Source organism: Mastigoproctus giganteus, chromosome 1 (assembly GCF_048544385.1).
Source record: "Mastigoproctus giganteus isolate SK-2022 chromosome 1, ASM4854438v1, whole genome shotgun sequence".
In the NCBI taxonomy this organism is placed as follows: Eukaryota; Metazoa; Arthropoda; class Arachnida; order Uropygi; family Thelyphonidae; genus Mastigoproctus; species Mastigoproctus giganteus.
In genome coordinates this window covers 259450764-259474179 of record NC_143575.1, presented here as the reverse complement: position 1 = coordinate 259474179, position 23416 = coordinate 259450764, and the positions used below count along the sequence as shown (strand labels likewise).

The following is a 23416-nucleotide window of genomic DNA, read 5'->3' as shown; positions in this document are numbered from 1 at the left end:
AAAAGAAATGATAGAAAATAAAATGGAAAATGAGAATAACAAATGGAAATTCTTCCGAAATAAAATCATTTAGGTAAAAAAAAAAAAAAAAAAAAAAAAAAAAATCAGAACACAATAAGAAACAATATTAATATATATAAAAATATGTATGAAAACAAGGTATACAAAATATACACCATTCTTAAGTTGAAAAAATTTCCTTGGTACACCAGCAAGTGCAAGTTGCAAAAGTACTCAAAATTAATTAGTAGTTTCCCTGGAAATAATAACTTGAAAATAACAGAGCCTGCTGTTATCAAGTTCTCTATTAAAACAAACAAGGAAAAAAAAAATTGATATAGTGATGGGATTTATACAACAAATTCCTTTCTGTTGGGAAGTAATTCGTTAGGTAAATTCAACAGAAGTCTGCCATTTCAGACCAGTCCAAATTCTTTAAGTGCACCTTCAACAGCTTCATCCTTAAGTAAACAGAAGAAAAAAATGCAAATCTACAAATTAAATCTCAATTTATATATGAAATATTCTATCATTAAAGACTTTGTGCACTTTAAGAGTGATAACTTAGTAAATAAAATATTATTTGTATGATATTAATATGTGCTCTACCTTCTGAGCAGACAATTAATCATAACAGTAAAAGGGACTATCAGTGTTTATCTGTTAGATATAAATCTAAGCTAGATGGAGTACTGTGTGCATATGCATATGAGATTTGTCAGAAAAGGAGGGAAGGTAAGAAAATAGCTTGTAACTTTACAGTAAAGTTTACTGCAAAGTTCACAAGCCATTTTTACAAAATTTTATTCTCATTTTTATTTATGTTTATGCTTTTTACCATTTGTCTTGTGGCTTACATCAGAAATGAAGACGTGTTGCTATTCTGCTTGCAATCCTGGCCGTTGACACCTGATGATAGGCTGGTTTTGTAAGTTGTGTGGCAACATCCTTATTTTGTCAATTTTGTAATTAATGATTTCTTAAAATGCTTATTTGATTAGTTATCTTCTATCACTCTCTCTACTATCACCCTTACTTCCTTTCCTTTTTTTTTTTATTTCCCACTTTATTGTCCATGTACTGCTTAGTTTAAAATTTGCTGTCCACACACACAAATATACACAGAAGGTGAAATATTATCATTCATTCTTTGTTTCTTTTTTTTTTTTTTAAAAAAACTGGTGAAACAAAACAAAAAAATTTACGTTGCAAGACACGGCATTTTTTTTTTTTTTTTTGCTAAAGCAGACTAGCAAACAGAGATTTGCAAACATTTTTTCCATAATGATAGCAATCTCTTAAATGCAATTTCTTACATGCAACAAGTTGCTTCAATACTGCATTACTTCAAATAAACAGCATTTTTCCTACTGAGAAATATTCTTATTGTGTTTCCTTAGAAAGGTACCAAAAACACTTATGGTTGTTTGATGTTACTGGCATCTCAGAGAGCAGTTAGTCACCAAATCTATGTAAACATGAAAAGGAATTTGGGATGTAAGACTGCAATAAAGAAACTCCAAATGGTAGTGAAAGGATGAACTTCAAGATAAACAATAAACAGTTTTGTGCCTTCCTCTTCTACAGAGAGTCTATGACTGAGTGCAAATCATCCAGAATGATCAATGAATTACAGAGGTTTAATGAAGTGGTTTCTCACACCAACTGTATATTTTATCTACTTCACTGTTATGGGCCAATTTGATTGAAGTACAGGTTGGGAAAAACTCAGAGGAAAAATCCAACTGAAAATTCCATCTGCCTGAGATCAATTAACACAACTCCAACTGAAGATACTTTTAGAAATTCTTCCAATATGACAGGACTTGAACCCCATACCTCTTCAAATGAGTGACAAGAGGCAAAAACCATCATGCTGTCATTGAAAATTTCAATAAAAGTAGATATGTTTTACTGTTATTAATGTACAGTAAAACTCCTTGCAATGCAGATTCACTTTTATGCACTACCCTAATATGCACAAACTTATTGAGTTATATTGGTGATCAAATTTTATGATTATCTAATTGAATTGCCAAATTCAAATATCCATCATATATTGTTCTTCTAAACAAGGTTTTCAGAACTTGCATATCAAACCCAAATTTACATAACCTACAACGTTAGGTGGTAATCTATTCTAACCATTAATAATCCTTTGGCTAAAATAATTATTCTTATATCCAGTCGGTAACTATCCTTCCTCAATTTAACCTTTTAAATACTGAGTCATTTTTTATTTTTTGCAAAAAAAGTTGACTTTTCTGAAAATGCATGAAAAATGCTACAAAAATTGATGTCATATATCATAAATATGTTTCACATCTTGAGTACTGCATACAAGTCTGGAGGCCTCATTTTAGGAAGGATGAGAATCCACTAGAATGGATGTAGAGAAGAGCAAGAAGATTAGTGAGAGGAACAAAGAGGATGCTGGGTGCTCTTACCAAGAAAGGTTTCAGCTTTGCAAATTACTGTCTGGCACCTGAAAGAGATGTTTAAGGCTTTAAATGGATTGAGCAAGCACAGTGCTGATGGAATCCTTCCTCTCGCTTAGACTACACACATAAAGGGGACATGAGGAAGGATAGTTGTAGGACAGATATGTAGAAGTTTGCCTTCAGCCAGCAGGTGGTTGATAGTTGGAACAATCTTCCATTTGGTATTGTAGAGGTGGGTGGTTTGAATAAACTCAAGGACTAGGAAAACTATCACAAGGAATAGACAGGCAATATGGAAAGTTTTTTTTTTTTTTTTGGTCGATGCTGTATGAGCTTGCTTTCTTGCATCATTTGCCACTACTAATATGTATCATACAAGAGGCATTTGAAAAGTTCATGGCCTAAGTATGAAAAGGTAGTGGTACAGCGTTGAAAATTTCTGTACTTAACAATATAACACTTCAAATAGTAACCCACCAAGTTCATACAGTTTCAATAACATCTTTTTATAATTAGAGGTTCTGAAGTCAACAAAGTTGTGTTAATGAGGAAAGATGAACAAAATCAGCCACCATGCAGTCATCCAATATTTGGGGGAAAAAAAAAAAAAGAGACTAATGCCAAAGGCTTCATGAGGATATGGTTACAACATTGGAGGAGGATGCCCCTTCCATGGTTAAGAAGTGGACAGCAGAATTTAAATGAGGGAGGGAAGGTAGTTGTTATTATTTGGTTTTTAGGAGCATTAGCAACTAAGGCCATATTGCTCCGGGAATATGCGGTGGTCATTCCCTGACCTTTCCGCATCCACCGTATTTGGTGGTGACGGGCTCGAACCCCGGTCTAATCAAGAAGCGTGTGCTATGCACTGCTGCTCCTTCGGGACGGAAGGAGAGCCTGGAAGATAACCCATGCTGTGGAAGACCTGCAACACCCATTGCTCCAGAAGTTGTTGACACTGTGCATGATTTGGTTATGCATAATCGATGAGTGACAGTTTGGTATATTGCCAGCATCATGGGCACCTCATCTGAATGCGTATACCACATTATAACAGATTCTTGCTATGAAAAAGGTGTCAGCACAACACGTCACACAGTTGTTGACAGCTGCTTTCAACCAAAGACAAAGGAGCAGTCCAAACAGTGGAAATACAGCTGTCTCCTCCCAAAAACAAAGCCAAGTTGATTTCTTGTTGGCAAGGTGATGGCATTGATTTGTTGGGATGCTGATATAGAGTATTGCTAGTGGATTACCTTCAGAAAGGCCAGACAGTCACAGGGGCATATCACAAAGACCTTGTGAAGCATTTGGGTGAAAACATCAAAGACAAACACTGGAGAAAACTCAGCTAAGGAGCCTTTTGCCATCAAGAAAAAACACCTTCTCACAAGTCTATTATTATAATGGCTGCATCGCACGAGTGCTTTGTATCAGGTTTGGTATGAAACACAATCTAAACAAGCTAACCCCTGGCTTTTTGGCCATGAGGGACATTGCAACACTATAAAACGTTACAACTGTTACAATTGAAGGTGGTGCAATAAGACTCTCTCTCTCTCTCTATGGTTTTTCACCTGATTTCTGCAACTTGCAGTTTCCTCTCTGTTAGCCCATCAACTGCTAGAGTACTTCATCTTTTCTTAAGTGTGTCAATTACCGTCTTCCATTGACTGGAAATTCTATCTTTAAATTTTGTTAACAGCAGTACACTACCATTTTACATTCTAGTTTGAAAATCTCAATTCATCAAGAACGTATCCTATTACTCGAATTACCTCTATCTTTATACAGGCACATTACAAATGTCACTTCCTCCATCCAAAAATATCAGGCTTTCTCTTTCACTCACAGCACTATTTTCTTCTGAGCAGCTTCTAATCAACATAAATTAACAATCTGCTCTGCCATGGCATATTGTTCCCGTATTTGGAGAGGCACCACCAAAGCTACCCAAAGAGCACAGTCAGGTTACTGATCCACCTCTTGAAGCTCATTCCATTCACTAATCAAAACAGACATTTGATTTCTGTTGCATGCCTTTTCTAAATAATATTTCTATGGGTAATCTTCTTCTGAATTGTCATTTGTATTTCCACCTATTTTTTCCAAACCAGCCCACATATGTGCATTAACAACCAAACTGCTATGCTTCTTCATTCATTCCCTCTACTTTTATTGTAAGGATTCCCTCTACTTTTATTCATTCCCTCTACTTTTATTCTCAAGAAAAAAAAAAAAAAAAATTCCCTCTGTTTTTGGAAAATTGCAACCTACAGAAATTCAACTCCAACGTTAATAAATTTCTTCTGGCTTTCTGCAACAGTACTACATATTCCTGTAACCCTTCATTTTTAGGGTCTGCATTAAAAAAAATATTGATAAGAGATACAAAAAATGCAAATTGATAAATGAGAAGCCAAGAAATTTGGCATTTTATGTTGGCCTAGAAAAATGATAAGAATTAGAAAACTGCATTTATAATTTCCCTATATTCTGTATGTTGGCAAAACTTTACAATCTCAAATAACAAAGGTGCCGGGTCAATGCTTTGGACATAACTTGTGTTGAAGTACCATGATGACATACAGAGCTAACAAAATGGAATCAAAAACAGAGAGATAAACAGAAATAAAATATTACTTCATATACTAATTGTGATTAATGTTACCTTTTAATTTTGCAAATATATTTGCTCAACATATATATAAAAAAGATATTTTTTTCTGATTAATATTACACATATATAAGATATTCAAGTATTTTTAATAAGTTTATTTTTACAGGTAACAAATTTATATCTTACCTCTTGTAACAAATCTTGGGCTGCAATAGCTTTAAGAACATTTTTTTTGCTGGTTTCTTGAACCTCACCTCCTAAGAGGAGCTCATCGAGTATAAAATATGCTTTCTCAAAGTTAAAAATGATGTCAAGTTCACATACCTATAAGAATGAGTTATTCTGTAATAATACAAATTAGCCTTTGAAAGTAGAGTTAAAGATACATGAAAAATTGTTTCTTCATGTCATTAACAAATAATAATGGTGCATCACTGTAATTATTTTTTCTTGTATCGAGGTCTCAAAAGATGAGGAAACTACTTTCTCTTTTAAGTTATTTTGTAGGTTTTTTTTTAAAAAACAATCAGTACTGGTCAGGTATTTTCCAGGGAACTGCTTAACATGTACAAAAGTAGTTTGCAAACTTTCAATTTCTTTTTATGTCACAGTAAGTAATCTTTATCCCCCAGCTGATGGGCGATTATGCAAAGTGAAAAACTGTTTTGCAGTTTTTGTTTTTAGTATGAAAACTCTCAATTCAATATTGCTCTTCTTCACATGGCGCTATTACTCACCAACAGGTGGCACTGCTGGAAGAGTCCTAAAATGCTCAAGAGAAATTAGTTGGATAATTTATTTTGTATTGTTTATTTTACTTCATAAACTGCAGCAACAGTTGATGAAACTGTGAAGCATGCAAATTTTGAACCCACACAGTTGGGAGGACCTACTTTATTGTAAATTAAACAATCTATTATGCAGATTTTTTTATTTCATTAAGAAAAAGACTTTAGTATTTGGGTATGCGGCCTTCCAATGGCTGAGGCCGAAGCTGAATAGCAGAATGTGGCCGAATACAGAGGTCGAAGCCGAACTTCGGTGCACCTCTAATATACATATATTGTTGAAATCAATGGATCTACAGCATTAAGTACTTCTTTTAATGGATCAATGGATCCATGGATCTACAGCAGGAGTGGCCTACTTAATTTGTGATGCGATCTACTTTTTTCCTTCAAAATGTGCCGCGATCTACCATTTCAAAAATTAAATTGCACAAGGTGCACAAATTGAAGGATCACTGTATATTTAAAATTAGTTGTGATCGATCGAAATTAAATCAGCAATCGACTCGTTGGTCACCACCCCTGATCTACAGCATTAAGTACTTCTTTTAATGTATTATTTTTATTTTTCAGGTACCCTCGCGATTTTTCTGTGGTTTTGATTGCCGGTTCTGTTACCTCTCTCTTCGTCACTTTTTACTTACCTATATATATATATACAAAGGGTGTTTCAAAATTATGTATACACACTTTAAAAATTTATATTTAATGAACAATATATACAAATGTAAATTTTTTTTTTAATACTTTGAAAACAAAAACATCAATTTTTTTACAACAATAAAACTTTAATTGTTCAAAATATCCTCCATCAGCATTAATGCACGAGCGGCATCTATCTTCAACAGATCTACATACTGAAATGCCCAATTCAGGTGAAATGTTTTCTGCTTCTTGTTGAATTTTTTAATTACTTCATCATTCTAAAAATACTTGTATGGTTTAAACCTAGCTCTTGTGAACACAGTCTTGTTGATTTTCTTGGGATGCACAAGATTGCATTTCTTACAGCTTCAACATTTTCATTACTTCTTGATGTCCTCATCCTGCCACATGCTAAGTTATTGATACTCTGAATGGTTCCATGCTCCTGAAATTTATCCTGCAAATAAGTAATTGTTAAATGTGTGGGCACTTTTGTTCCATATTGTGATTTCTAAGCATGCTGAACTTCACTGATATTTTCATATTTCCAATATCATTTTATAATTGCCCTTCTTTCTTTAAAACATAATTGGGTACTCGCCATCATTTTAGAGGTATTTATAAAATAAAACAAAAATTAAATTATTATAAAAAAATTGTCTATTTTTAAGCTACAAAATGAGTTTAAGAAAATTAAATTGGTGCATATTGTTCATTAGATATAAATTTTTAAAGTGTGTATACATAATTTTGAAACACCCTGTATATAAACTTTATTGTTTATTTTATGTTTCATGTGCTGTAAAGGAATAAACTTAATTTTCCGTTTGGTCCTGTATATATGTGGTGTTGCAATAGTTATCAATTGCAATCAAACTATAGTTATCAAACTATTGCAATAGTTATCAATTAAACATTATACACACATTGTTTTACTTAAGGCATGATCCTATTTATTTTTGGATCTGTTTTTGCTGATGTATTTATAACTTGTATGGAAGGCATTTCAGGCCTTATGGTTTCATTTAAGGCCTAATAGTGCTGACTAGCAATTTGGTGTACTAGCAATAGCCTACACACACATTTTTTTCAGGAAATTATATATGATGTGGGCTTATACAAACCAAAACTGAAAAAAATTCTTTGGAATTTGGATCCAGAAGTGACAAAATGGAATCATATAATACATTATAAATGTAGAGGATATTGCTGAAAAGAAAAGTTTTAGTGATGATTTAATTTTTTTTTAAATGAAATTTTGATTTAATTTTTTACAATAATCATAACTATAATGTTCAGCTATAAAGTCAAAACAGAAAAATAATATTTTTAAAGCATTTATGTACATAGTTTTCAATTTTCACAAACTTCCAAATTTGGAAGTTTGTAATTTTGCGAATACATATGGTCCAAAAATCCCACACATGAAAGAGTTAAAAAGAGTACAGAAAACCTCGCTTGTTTAGAGTATCTCTGAGGAATTTGGAATAAAACATAGCAATATATATAAAAAAATTCTTATTTTTAATTTTTTTACAAAAATTGAATCTACATTATGGTCAAAAATTAGAGATCACTTACACTGCCAAAATATTTATCAAGAAGTTCCACATAACGGTGAATTATCTCAAGAGTCAGAAGTTCATTGTCACACTGTTCCATTGCACAGCAAAAGTATAAACTTGCATACCTAAAGGAAACATTACAATTAAAGCATTTACTAAAATTGATTATTATTAATAGTTAACAACAAAGTGATATTCATCATGCACTGTGTACAAAAAAAATAATAATAATAAATAAATAAAAAAAATCTAGAATCAGTATAAATTATACCATTATTAGGAAACGCAATGGCACCTTGTATTACACTAATTTTTAAAACATAATAGTAAAAATATTAAATAAAAAAAATAAAATATTAGGTGTAATAAACAATTTATGTTAAAAAAGTCCTGTTACCCCTTTTTGAAATTGGTAAATACATATCAATTGGCACTCCTATGACAAGATTTATTTATAGCACTACAAAGAAATATAAAACAAGTGGTTTAATAATCCAATGGATAAGTATATTCTGCCTCATTTTCATAACGGAGGATAATTCTCTACCAAGTTCTGTGGGATCCTTCCTATCATTTGGGAAGTGCAGCATTTGAAAGAGAATCTTACAGCTTCTTTGAGCTCATCAGTACTATTATAACATTGTGACATATATAATTGTGACAAATTATAACATATAATTTTATGAATCCCCATAATCACATGTTGATAGGTCAGGACTTCGAGGTGGCCATTCAAGGGGAGCTGGCAACGCAGGTGACCCACGGCCAATCCAGCATCTTGGTAACACCTCATGGAGATATTTGCTGTTGTTGTTATTTGGTTTTTAGGAACATTAGCAACTAAGGCATATTGCTCCGGAGATATGCGGTGGTCATTCCCTGACCTTTCCGTATCCTCCGTATTTGGTGGTCACGGGCTCAAACCCCAGTCTAATCAAGAAATGTGTGAGATATTCGCATACTACTGCGATGGCATAATGTGTTGGCACTCCATCATGTTGAAACCAGCATTCCCCCTTTGATTCTGAGGTTATTCAAGAGGGATACAAACCAGTTCCTTAACATGTCCAGGTATCAGTCATGATTCACACCATCAAGAAAGTAAGGTCTGAACAACCATTTGCTGTCCATGGCACCACCCCATATCATTATGCGAGGGGGGGGGGGATTGTGTTCTAATTCCTCACAAAACACACGTTTTATGACCGACAACTCCAATATATGGCACATTCATTGCCAAAAATGACTTTACCACACTTTGGAATTGTGTTGCAAGTTTGAAGTAATCTTGAACATGTCTCCTTCCTCAAAATTAAGTCACTGTCAGATAATTCTTGAACAAACATTGGACAACATGGATGCAATTTTAAGGCAATTTTCATATTTTCTGCATTATCTACCAGGTGATTCCAAGTTCTGATGTTCACAACAGACTCTTCAACTTCTCTGTATTCTGATGTTCACAACAGACTCTTCAACTTCTCTGTACTGTTTCCTTCTTGTTTAAGGTCTGCCACTTCTTGGTTTATCCTTTACACTTCCTGTGCTAAAGAGATTGGTTTTGGTGGAGGATCTCATTGAAATCACCACTTGAAATCAGCTTGCAGCTCTTTCACTTTCTTTTTAGTTCTTCCTCTATCATTCACCTAACAACTGACAATAACACATTCTTCAATAGTGTAGTTACTGTGGTCAGCCATTGTTAAATCTGAAAATATAAAATATGTAATACTAGCTGATTGCAAAAGAAAATAAAAATATTTAATCCTGGGTGAACATGTATAGTGTTATTTGATATTGGCTAATTATATATATATGAGGTAACAGGACTTTGTGACCACCCTGCATATTTGTCCTAATGGTTTTTACCCAATGGAACAGGAGGCTGACACTCGTAGAACTCGTGCTACTGTCTAAGGATGTAGAATTAGTCAATTAAGGACAGTGCATGAATAGTTAGACCTGATGTAGACGAGTGGTCAGGAGTGCGAGTGCACTAACACACGCTCTTTGAGTGGACTGGGGTTCAAGCCCGTGACTGTTAAATACGATTAACTTTTGTATTGATTGATTTATTGTAAACTCCACTGACCTGGTGGTCGTGCCGGGGTATAAACAAGAACATTTTTTTTTAATGAGATTAATGATACTGTATATATCCAGTAATAAATTTAATGACAAACAACAAGAATGTAGCTTTCAGGGTAAAATGGACCCCTTCATCAGCAATATACAGATTCTAATGGAATATATTATTTTTTATTTTTTTACAACGCGCCTCCTAGGGGCATGGACAAGTACTGGGAAGCAGCCTTCCCATCGATTGTTACTTCCTGGTTGCAAAGTGGAGAGAAACAACAAATAAACACAACAAGACACTGCATTTGAAACCCTTATCACCTGGTGCACAAACAGTACTATGCTCATTTCTGGCCATTTTACAGAGTTATGTATAGGTAACCCTCGTATAACATGGTACTTCCTATAAAATGTGTTGTGTGAAACCTTGTTATATGGGACTAAGAAAAATTACAAAAAAGGGGGGGGGGTTATGTTCCAAAAGCTAACAAAAATACACTAATTCATTATTATTAGCCATATGGTGCAAGGAAGCCTGAGGCCTATGCTGCACCAGCCAAAAAAAAAAAATAATTCTGAATTACCCTGAGAGAGAGAGAGAGAGAAGGAGAATCACCAAGAAAGAAAAGAATGATGATGATATCCAGCTCAGGACCCTGGGTGTGCCAAGCCCATACTCACCAGATATGAGCCCCTGGGGGTAATTCGTTAACAAAATGTTAACAAAACTAATTAAAAATACACCATTCTAGATTTCCTGTATCTTTGGCTCTCTTTAAAAAATCAGTAATCTGGGTTTGTTTGCTTTTTCTTGACAAATCTTTGTGAATTTCATCATATGGATCTAAGCATTTCTGAAGCTCCCTTTTGAACTTTGGGCTCCTTTCATTCAAGAATCTGTATTCGAAAAATAAGATTCTAATTGCTCGGCTAACTTTGCCTTCCCATATGCTTTTTTGGTGTAAAATTTGGAAGTTGAGAATTTTCATCTGTGCTATCATCCTCTGAATTGATTTGGTTTTACTTCCTATGCCATTTCCACCAAATCCACTTCAACAGCCTCTTTTTCTAGCAGTAATTCTTGAACGTCTTCAGTAATCATATCTTTTTTTATTTTTTTAGAAGCATCGGCAACTAAGGCCATGTTACTCTGTGTATATTGTCTATAAATTGCATTTGTTCTATATTCGATTTTCTGTTGCTGAATGAAAAACCAGAGTTTCCGGAAGAAAAAACCATGCTGCCCAAGCTGGACTAACTCGGCCACATTGTGAAAAAAACCCATAAAAATTTCTTCCATCATCGACTGGATTCGAACTCAGATCTTTTCCACCCGGTGTGGGGAGGATGTCGATTCTATCAACTGTGCTACCTACGAGGGCTTCAGTAGTCATATCAACAAAACCTTCCCCTCCTACCGACATAGCAAGTTCTATTATCACACCGATTCTGTTTTCTGCCGGTTGGACCATATTTCCTGAATGAACTGACTCTGGTCATACATTTTTCCAACATGCACCTGTTGGCAGTTTTACTTCTTTCAGCGATAAAGCTATAATTCTGACACAGTCCACAATTGAGAAATGTTTCCATGCCTCCATTACTTCAATAGATTCGGCATCAATTTTTTCCAAAATCCATTGTAATGATTTTCTGATGTAACGAGTTTTAAAGGTGGATATAATGCCTTGATCTAATGACTGAATGAAAGAAGTTTTATTAACCCAGTACAACTGTGGTGGTAGAAATATTACTTCAACGTTTGGATGGCCTGGTGTGCTATCCAAAACTTTGAAATCTAGATTTTTTCACAAGTTCAACACGCATGAGTTCAATAGCAGAGAATGTAACACGGGGATTTCTCAACAAAATAAAATACAGGAATTTCTCAATTTTTTTTTTTTTTTTGACTGGCGAGTCAACAGCAGGATTCAAAAAGAGTGGAAATGTTGAAAAATTGCATCCAACATAATAGCAGGGTTTTTCCCGCACAAAAGCTCAAAAATGCCCTGTTATGCAAGGTTTACCGAAATTTTCTAAACGTGTTATATAAATACTGTGTTGTGCGAGGATTGCCGCAATTTATCAATCGTGTTAGGGCAAAACTGTGTTGTAGAAGTACTGTGTTATATAGGGGTTGCCTGTATTATCAAGTAATATTTAGGAGCCATCGTACACAAGATACAATATGCATGTATAAAGTACAGTGCTATGCTTAATAGCAATATTGGGAAAGCTTGACTATCACTATCAAGGAAGTACCTGAGACATCACAAATTTCAGTTAGGACTGCTATGTAGGAGTCTAATATTCATGTACCACTATTCATGTATCCAGTCAAGTAGGCGGGATTTTGTCAAGTCCAGTCATTCTACAACAACTAAATCAACTGCCTATGCCTGCACCTTCACAACAGTAGGGGCGCCTACGTAGCCATGTGGGCAGGAGCAGCAGTGCATAGCACACGCCTCTTGATTAGACCAGGGTTCGAGCCCGTGACCTACGGAGGATGCGGAAAGGTCAGGGAATGACCACCGCATATCGCCGGAGCAATATAGCCTTAGTTGCTAATGCTCCTAAAAACCAAACAACAACAATAGTAGGACTGTTATTAACTGTTAGTTAGTAGGAGTGGGTATACTCTGATGTGCAAGGTTGGAAACACTGCCTTGTACAGGGCTGGCACCAAAATTTGGGGAGCCCTGTTCAAGAATTACTTGTGGGCCCTGAGGTCCTGTGCAAAACTTATACTGGGTGTTTTTTTTAATTTTTTGTTTTTTTTCAAATTTTGCAGTAACTAAGAAATAATTAAATAATTTTATATCATACTGAACAAAAATTTTAAATACAAAAATATTTAACACATTAATCAACAATACTGTTTAACAATTGCAGTCATCTCAAAAAAATAGGAACATGAATAAGTAATAATAGAAACCAATAACCACACACATTTACATATTATAAAAGCAATTATTGCACACAAACATTATTTAGATAATTACAAAACAATTCTAGCCCTTTTGGCTGCAAAGTCATTAATGGTGTCATCATAACCAATTTTTTTTGCTGCATCACTTTCAATGGAAATAACTGATAGTGAAGAGTTAGTCTTTCCTGGGAAATGGATGACCTTAAATAATTTTTAACTATTTTTAGCTTGGAATGGGATCTTTCATTTGATGCCACTGTAATGGGGCTTGTAAAATCAATCTTAAAAACAATACCAGTATCATTGAAAGTGAGTATAACATAAAAATTACATTTTTAAATAACATCCTATGTTTGATATCAAATGAAACACACACCTTGAGAATGACGTATATGCTCCACTTCTAGCAATTTTCATGTCAACTTGCGCAAGCGCTCTTGGAGTGATGATAATACAGGTAACTAGACATTAAGACAGTGGTAGGCTTGTTGATAGAAATGCAGAAAAGATGCAGATGATATTATTATTTAGACCATTTGAGTGTGGGCCCTACAAGCATGTTCAACAGAACCAGTTGAACATGCTTGTAGGCAGCATTTGCCCTGTATACTGAAGGTGATGATGCAGATGAGAACCAATGTAAGCATGTGTAGAGGTGTAACATCCACATTGCACAAAGTAATGGTCGATTCTCAGTGTCACCAGAAAATACTATGTAGTGGGCAACCCTCATCACCTGGTGTAATACAATGACTTCACTTATGCTTGAAGTAGTGAAAACCATATTTTGAGGTACAGCTTTAAAATGGTTTTTGAAAGTTGGCTGCCAGATAGTCCACTGATGTGAATCTACTGGTTACTCACTAGGAGGCATCTGGCTCAGACTTGACATAAATTTCAAGGCCATATTAAGGAGCTCGGTGTACACCATATCCAAAAATTTCATTAATTCATGTCCCCCCCACCACATGTTCATCTTATCTGCACAATGCAATATAAACAGTCAACTAGTAGTACAAAAACTTATCTGCAAAAAGATCTAAACCTCCCCAAAACTTCCTCATTCATTTCAAAAATATACATAGACTCAGTTCCAACATTAATAATTGTCCATTTCTACCTACAATCTGCCAAGCCTCTCTTACTTTTTCTGACAGAATCAAAAAAGTAAGAAAAATTATACAGAGGAAACAGCTTCCTCTGCATAAAAAAAAAAAAAAAAAAAAATGCATTTTCTATTTTGTTCTTTGTATTACTTTTTTCTAACATAGCAATTGACTCTACAAATCCATCCTACTGTGGAATACTCTTCCCACATCTCGAATGGTCACCCCAAAACCCCCTTCAAACTCAGACTTGATTCAAAAGAGACAGTTAGGTTAATTAATGACCTATTTCTTATGAAGTCTCCCCCTCTCTCTCCCTCTCTCTCTTTCTCTCTCTCTCTCTCTCTCTCTCTCTCTCTCTCTCTCTCTCTCTCTCCCCCCCCCCCCATAAACTTTCAGTTTCTGCTGCATAGCTTTTCTATAAATACTTCCCTGTGCACTGTTCTTCTGAATTGGCATCTGAAATTTCCCTACTATCTTCCAAACCAATCAGAATAAATACCACAACCAATTAGCATCCAATTGCTGTCTAACTCCAAACTCACAGAACCAATTTTTCCTTTTATTTATCCTTCTGCTTCTGTTCACTATAACAACCTTGCTTCATATGTATTTTCCAAAAATTACAATGTACAGAAATTCAGGTCTAATGTAAAGTACAGTATTCTGTCTTCCTGACCTTCAACCCATGCACACTAAGTGCTGCTTAGGGGTTTCATAAATAGCTTGTACGGCATTTATAAACGTTAGCAATTATAGATATTACAAAGAGTCGGAATCGTATTTCCAGGCACTATTTTACAATGACCTTGTTTAGTATTATTTCTGTATGTGTTCTGGGAACCCTGGCAAACACATTTTTAGAAGTCCTAAAAATAAGGTTTGAGGGCATATACCACTGATAACTGTGTACATTTGGGACCCCCACAACCTTAAGGCACTGGAGCAACTGTGAAACTATGGTGAACACAGCCTTGCCAATGAATGATACAAAGTGCCACTAAACAACAAATGAATAAAGGTAGCATGGATGAAATAGGTCTTATAACTTAACCCTGGACTGCAGAGCCAGAACTAGGCAAGCCTACGCCTGGGGCAAAAGTGTTATAAGTACGCCCCCATTATATGCGGGTAGTCATTCTTTCAGTAGGGTAACTAAGGTCGTTGACGCCCGGGGGCACCATGTCTTCCTGGTGCCCCTGATTGTGATAGATAATTCCTTCAGTTTGCGCCCCTGAAGCTCAGCACCCGGCAGAAGTTTCCCCCCTATGCACCCCCTTGCTACTCCTCTGCAATCTTTATGAATTTATAAAAATTACTATTGCAACAGTCTATGATTTGCATATATTTATTAATAAAATAATTTAAATAATACAATGAATATAACAAAAAACAAAAATATCAAAGAAAAAGAAAACTTATAAATATTTGTTTATGTCTACAGAGAATTTAATTCTATGTAAACTACAAAGGAAGTACAGTATATAACTACAAAGAAATTAGAAAACCAGATAGTTTATGTTTATATATCTACTATAAAATCATAGAATTAAAATATTGTGAAATATAGTACTTTTCACATTATAACAAACTACAAATATGCAATGAAGGTGAATTATTTTAATTGAATTTTTCTTGCTTTGAAGGACCTTTCACAAGATGCTACTCAGGCAGGGTAAGAAAAATTCATAGTGCTATTTCTATATTTAGATAAGATTCTATTAGACAATACTCATGAATGAAATGGCTAAGTTGTAAAGGGATTACAGATTTTATATCCTTCAGAATTGATAAAAGATGATTTTTCAAATATACACAAGATAAACACAAGAAAGGCACCCGGGGTGGATGGGATCTATCCAGTTATATTAAAGGAGGCAGCAAAGGAAGTAAGCAAACCCTTAGCCATAATTATGAGAGCTTCCTTGGACTCAGGGGAGGTACCCATAGACTGGAAATGTGCAAATGTGACCCCAATTCACAAAGGAGGATCAAAGGCTGACACAAGTAATTATAGACCTGTGAGCTTAACTTCTGTTCCAGGAAAATTAATGGAGGCACTGGTTAAAGAAGCACTGCAGGATCATTTAGACAAGACTTCAGTTATAGCTCGAACACAGCATGGTTTCGTTAAGGGGAAGTCTTGCCTGACCAATTTGATTGGATACTATGATGCAGTTACAAAAGAACTGGATGTAGGGAATAGCTTTGATATTATATACTTGGATCTTAGAAAGGCTTTTGATACTGTTGCACATGGAAGACTGCTACACAAATTGGAGCAGTGTGACATTGGAGGCAAATTGCTGCTATGGATAAAGGGGTGGTTGAGGGGGAGAAGACAGAGTGGTAATCAATGGACACTGCTCATCATGGACTAATGTTATTAGTGGAGTCCCTCAGGGCTCAGTGTTGGGTCCATTATTGTTTTCTGTATTTATAAATGATATTGATGATGGTATATCAAGCTTAATGTCCAAGTTTGCAGACGATACAAAGGTTGGCAGGGTTGTCAAGGACACTACTGACACTATGCTGCTGCAACAGGATCTGGAAAGGTTGAGCAGATGGGCTGAGAGGTGGCAAATGAAGTTTAACATTGACAAATGTAAAGTACTACACATGGGAAACAGCAACCCCAGAGCAACGTATCAACTCTGCGGTACTACAATGACAGTGGTAGAGAATGAAAGGGACTTGGGGGTGGTTGTGCAGGCAGATATGAAGTTCTCTGAGCAGTGCAGACGGGCTGCAAGAGTAGCTCATGGAGTATTGTCAATGATATACAGGAATTTTTCCAGCAGGGATAAGGAGGTGATTATTCCCTTGTATAAGGCAATGGTCAGGCCACACCTAGAGTACTGTATACAGGTCTGGAGGCCTCATTTCAAGAAGGATGTAGAGCTGCTGGAACGAGTACAGAGAAGGGCAACAAGATTAGTGAATGGAACAAAGGGGTGCTCTTACGAAGAAAGGCTTAAGTTTTGCAAATTACAGTGTCTGGAGACTAGGCACCAGCGAGGTGATCTGATAGAGGTGTATAAAGCCTTGAATGGTTTGAGCATGCTCAATGCTGATGGGATTCTTCCTCTAGCTCAGAATAATCACCTGAGAGGGCATAAATTCAAATTGAGGAAAGACAGATGTAGGATAGACGTGCGGAAATTTGCCTTTAGCCAGCGGGTGGTTGGTTGGTGGAACAGACTTCCATCCCTTGTCGTGGAGGTTGATAGCCTAAATAAGTTTAAGGCTCAGCTGGACAGGTATTTTGAATGAACAGAGGGGTGAAGTGGAAGTGGGTTTTTTTTTTTTTTTTTTTTGGCTGATGGTGCATAAGCTTGCTTTCTTGCATCAAATGCCTCTACTAATGCTAATGCTAAATATCTGATGTATTTAAATCTTTACTGTATTTTAATGCAAGGTCGGAAGCAACCTTCTGCAAGTCAGATTTATTAATTAATGCAAATGATGTTCCAAATATAAAATCAAAATCTGAAGAAATAGTATTCAGTTTTTCAAATCCAGTGCTTAAGCCTTTCATAAGAACATCCAAACATATTTAATTATAAAATTTTTGTTCGACAGATAAATTTAAACTGTTTGAAGATTTGCAAAGTGTCATTCTTTTTTCTTTCATCTGGAAATGTAACTGGTGTATCCATTTTTTCTGCTGTGGTAGCAGCATATCCGAAAATAATCTTGAAATTCACTTATTTCTTGGAGTTTTTTTGTCAATCCGCTTACTAATTGGGAAGAGTTGTGTATGCAAAGCGTAGCTTGTATTGCTTTATTTACAGTCAATATTATGAAGAATTTTATTCCATATAGCCAATCTTCATAAAAATGGATAGTTTATTTGAAAAGGCAGACAGAGCAATACTGATAGTTCTGCATTTGCAGATGTATCTTCAATATTAATTAAGACTTCATGAACTTTTGTTATTTTTAAGAACAAAGATTTCATAGCTCATTCTTTGGATGACCATCTTGTGTCTGTATGTCCTTTAAGTGAAATCTCCAAAGTATTCAGTTAAAATTTCCCATCAACTAGTGGAACCAGAAAAAAAAAGAGTAAATATTCTTTGAACAACGCCAAAAAAACTTATCATCCCAGACATTACTGATGCTGCACGTACACAGCTAAATTAAGCCTATGTGCCGAACATGGTACAAACGCGGAAAATTCATTTTTTTTAATTATTGCCTGTATGCAATAATATTTCCCAACCATATTGGCCCCATTATCGTATCCCTGCCCCCTTAAATTTTTAATGTCAAGCCCATCCTTTTCTAATTTGGCAAGAATTTCTGTCGCCAATCCAATGGCAGCCTTTTCTTTACTTTCTATAAAATCAATGAAACTCTCTTCTATTGATATTATTCCGTCAATAATTTGCACATATCTGATTATTTGGGACATTTGTTCATGATGTGATAAATCAGGTGTGCAATCAATTAACAAGAAGTACAGTACTGAGCTTTTTTTTTAATTTTTGCAATACTGGCCCTAATTTCATTTCCAATTAATCATACAAATTAGTCTTCAATTTTATGCAACAAATAATTCACAGTTCCTTTATGATGATCTGAAATTTGTTCTGCTAGTTCTTTATTATAATGTCTTATAAGTTCAATGATATTCCAGTTTTCAGTTTCCCAACTATTTCATTTGAACCTCTTAATACAAGACTGTGTCCAGAATAATTTTTAAAATTCTTCTCCATTTTTCTTTCTCTGTTAAAATTGCTTTTTTTGTAGAGCATCTTCAATAAGTCCAGAATTTTTTAGACTCTTTTCCATTGATTTCCATTTTAAAAAGTGTTCATGGTATTTTAAAGAAATTTCATGATTTGGAATACATCTATATAAGTGTTTCAAAGAGGAAAAGGCTTTCTGTGAATTGACTAGTGAAAGCACTTTTTATTTTTTTTTTTGGTCAAAATAAAATGCATGGAAAACAATACAAAGATTTAGTTTCTTTGGAGTAAATCAGCCAATTTCTGTTTAAAATTCACCATTATCAAATTTTTTTTTTCAAACCATTCAATAGAAAATCGACGTCATCCTTGAATAAAAAATAACAAAATCCTCATCTTTGCCTTGATCTGGTCCATTTTCAATTAAAAAACATCTTATTTTTCAGAAATATTCGATGGCCAAGATGTAGGATTTTTCAGCATGATATGATTATTATTTTCAATTTTTACAATCTGAGGGGATTCATACTCTGACTCGTTTTCTGGTCATTTTCAGAATTATTATATTATTATTATGTTGTTTTGCTACAATTTTCTTCAGCTTCAAGAATGACTGAATTGCGGCTAACAGAGCTTTCTTTATTGTGGTCAGTGATCTCCACTGGCGCAAACCAACTTTGAAAGTTATCTGACAATTTCTTTGCTTCTTCCGCCCTCAACTTCATTCAAAATTTTGCTCCACTTGGTCATTTGGTCATCATATTCTTACTTATAAATTTAAAATTTTTAAAGATTTTTTATTTTAATTAAATTTGAAGCACAGCCAAATAAATAACATTGTTTATTGTAGACATGTAAACTAGGATGAAATGATTTTTAAAAATGCTGTTTTTTTAAACAGCATTTTAAAAAATTGTTTCATTCAGGCATGTACACAAATTGAAATAAAAAGACAAACTCGATAATACATTATTTTAAATAGGAGTTTGCTCACAATCTGCAATTTCGTAGTATAAAAAATTATTTTAACAAGGAAAATGTTCTGCTCAAAAAATTAACAAGGAGAACCACGCCCTCCCAATTTGATTATGTGTATAAACTCATTTTGAGAATGAGACAAAAGTCAAATTCTAAAACATGTAGTTTAAATAACTAATATAATGTTATATATATTAGTTATAAAATAAAATATATTGTTACAGTTCAACTAAAGGAAATCAAAATACATAAAAGAAAGTTTTGTTGATAACAATTTATTAATACAGTCAGTCCTCGTATGGCACGATAGTTGTGTTCCTAGAAACCCTTGTGCAATGCAAAATCGTGCAATATAAACAACAGGCCCTATGGGAAAAGTAGGGTTAGGTGCCGACCACCCAAGATTGAACACACATTTGTAACTAAAACATTACCAAACACAATAAATAATCGTAATAAAATACGTAAGTATTTTATTACGACTATTACGTAATAAAATATTGCCAATGCTTTTGCTTCTATCGTAAGCAAACTTGTTTTTTGTTTGATTTTCTATCCAAACAGATAACAGCCATTCCATCCCTTCCAACTCTTTGTGTGTTGATCTAATGGATTTTAATTACACTTTGAGTTGTTCCTGCTATGAAAGTTTTTATTTTCTCTGCATTCTTTCTAATTCTCAGCTTTGCCTCATTTAGGCCTGCAGCACGTGCAATATCACATGGTCTTTCATTTCGCTCAAAGCGTTTCACAATTTCATATTTTTTCTCTATCAACAGTGACGGACTGGCCATAAGCCTTACCAGGGAAACCCCGGTGGGCCAGAGGCCGGTGTGATTTTGGCCATAAACCATAGTATGAGGCCACTACAAATTTTCCCAGGTAAGAATTTTTGACCCAGTCCGCCTCTGTTTATCGATATTGCTTTTCTTTTTCTCTCTGAATCTGTAGTGTCTTCACCAGGACGCTTCCTTTTCACACCTTTTAAGTATTTTACTCATTTTTAGGGAATAAAGCACAATTACAAAATGAGGCACGCTTGATACACATAAACAAAGCTGCGTGCGTGTAGCAACTGAATAAACAACACCATAAAGGCAGAGATACACTATTAACACCTCACATTTTACTAAAGCACATTTCTGGGGGTTACTACCATAAAACAATAAAAACAATTTCCAGTTGCGTTTCTGCTAGTGGAATCTGTTATAAACTGGTAGTAAACTCGATCTAATGGCATTTGCGTTAATACCGATAGCTGGAATTGTGTGGGTTTTTACTTTATTATGGTGAAACGTGTTTCCCCTTCACTGATATAAAAAACAAATACATTTTCAGAATCTTCTCTTCATTCCTATCGTGTCGTTCAGTTGGGGTGATTCCGTGTTTGACTGCCATTTCTTGACAACACAAAGGCGAATCGTGCATAAGCGAATTCGGTTCATGTTATATACGATATTGTTCCCCTATTTATAAATCGTGTATGATCGAATTCATGTAGTGTAAACACGTGTTATACGAGGACTGACTGTACTTACTTTTTTAATGTGGAAATGAAACAACTGAATAACAAAATTTGAATTATGATTTTATTTCTTTTAACCTATGACTACTCACACTTGAGCATTTGTGCAATTCAAGCAAAATACAACTGCCAACTGGCTAGCACTGGAGGACAAACCAAAAAGTTCAGAGGTGTGATGTCACAAAACAGGCCATATTTTATTGAAGTTTGTAATTGGAGTTCCTCTGTTATTTTCAAAATTTGTAAAACACTGTTCCTCCCTGATATTTTTTTTCCATAAGTGATTATAAATCCCGAATTTATAATTTTTTTCACTCTCACAAAAATTTCTGGAATTATAAGTAGCACGTACAAAGATAATGCAGTATTTCTTTTAATAAAATTTTTATTTTTATTTTAAACAAAGAACACAAGTTGACCAGAAGCTATTATCCATGTCAGGAATACGCTTTCATCTTTTGACTGGCTATAGCAAGCAGCTGAATAGCATGACTTCTCAGTATGTGGGATAGGTGGCTGCATACGTTTTACATTCCACTTAGATTGTGGAAGGGTAATCCCTTTAACCCTTAATTTGCACTTTCTAATTGCTTAAATTGCCTAAAGAGCAGAGGTGGAAACAAAGCATACAAAGTTAAGTCTCTCTTACGAGAGAGACTTAACTTTGTATGCTTTGTTTCCATCCATTCGTTATATTGAAATTTTCTTCATTCTACAGAAACTTTTAAATGTAATTACCAAAAGGAATTCAAAAAATCACTATAAAGAAGTTCGTTACACACAGGTCCAACTGTAATTAAATCAAAAATGAAGCAATTTTAAAATATATAACTGGTTGAATGTGCCCCACTTTCCGGCTTTGTTGGACCGAACACTTAAAAAAACAATTCCGAATGTTACTAAAGCAAGGCATGCAAATGCTTTTCATCTTGTTTACTGCTTTACTTTCGGCATCACTTTTTCTTCTAAAATGGCAACTGATTTTGTACAAACCTGCTTTATTCAAAAGGGGGCAGTTAAGTTAACGACCTATTTCTTATGAAGACTCTTTCCCTTGGCTTTCAGTTTCTGCTGCATACCTTTTCTATAGATACTTCCCTGTGCACTGTTCTTCTGAATTGGCATCTGTTATTTCTCCACTTTCCTCCAATTGTTTAATTCTTCAAGAAATACTTTCCTTTTATTTAAATTGGCCCATTTCATCACCAGCAGCAAATACAACTAAGGCTTCTAAAGCTCAATCAATTTATATGGACAAATGAAAAAAAAATAATAAAAACTCTTTATTTTAACTCAGTATTTTACCCAACATTACTCAGTAGTAATTTTGGTCAAAACCAACATATAATGGGCTGTGATTCAGCCAATTCTTCTAATTTCAAACTACAGTGCCAACTTTCTTTCTTGATCTAATGCAGAAACCATCAAATAGTCTCTAAAGGATTATGAATAAAACAAGATGTTTATTCTTTCAAATAAGGGAAATGAGAGCCACAATTGATATGAGTAGCCAGTGGAGATCAGTGCACTTACAACAACTCAGAGGAAGCTTCCTCAGATTTTAATCTCCACATGCATATGCAAAGCCAAAAGTGCAGGAAATCCTTCACTAGACATCAAAAAGATATAAGAAGAAAGTTCTAAGGTTTTCCTGTTAAATGTAGGGTTAGCCATGCTGGAACAACTTACAACATTTGCATCACTAATTAGTGTTGTTGAATTAGAACAACAAACAGGAAGCAGGCTAGATTCCAGTCATTTGCACATACCTGGAACCTGGTCCTGTCTACTCAATTCAGGTGCAACAAACTGGGGCACTCCACCAAACAAAAACCTCCAAACAACCGTGGCTCTGCATCTGATATCCAACAGAATGGTGATGGGCAGCACTTTCCTCCTAACAGCAACAATGCAGGGGGAGACTTCCCCAATCACTGTACCTGGATGAAAATTTTAGCCACAGTAGCAGAGAAGTTTCATCCAGAGAAGCAGCTGTTCTAATGAGTAGCTGTCCATTTGTCCCCATTACTAGGAAGGCCC

The 23416-nt window shown here is 34.8% G+C and overlaps 1 protein-coding gene across 2 annotated transcripts in view; it reads right to left on the bottom strand.

Moving 5' to 3' along the window:
- Window positions 1–23416, bottom strand: part of LOC150091835 (AP-1 complex subunit sigma-2-like) — a 64138-nt gene that overhangs the window by 21920 nt on the left and 18802 nt on the right. Inside the window, exons 3-5 of one of the 2 annotated variants that reach the window (XM_090385890.1) lie at window positions 8076–8184; window positions 5248–5385; window positions 359–461 (exon numbers count right to left, since the gene is read on the bottom strand). In XM_090385890.1, the coding sequence (XP_090242016.1) occupies window positions 417–461; window positions 5248–5385; window positions 8076–8184 (292 nt within the window). In that variant the 3' untranslated portion in view covers window positions 359–416. Of the gene's footprint in view, window positions 1–358; window positions 462–5247; window positions 5386–8075; window positions 8185–23416 lie in introns of those variants that run through there. The other variant, XM_090385884.1, reaches the window with a different exon arrangement.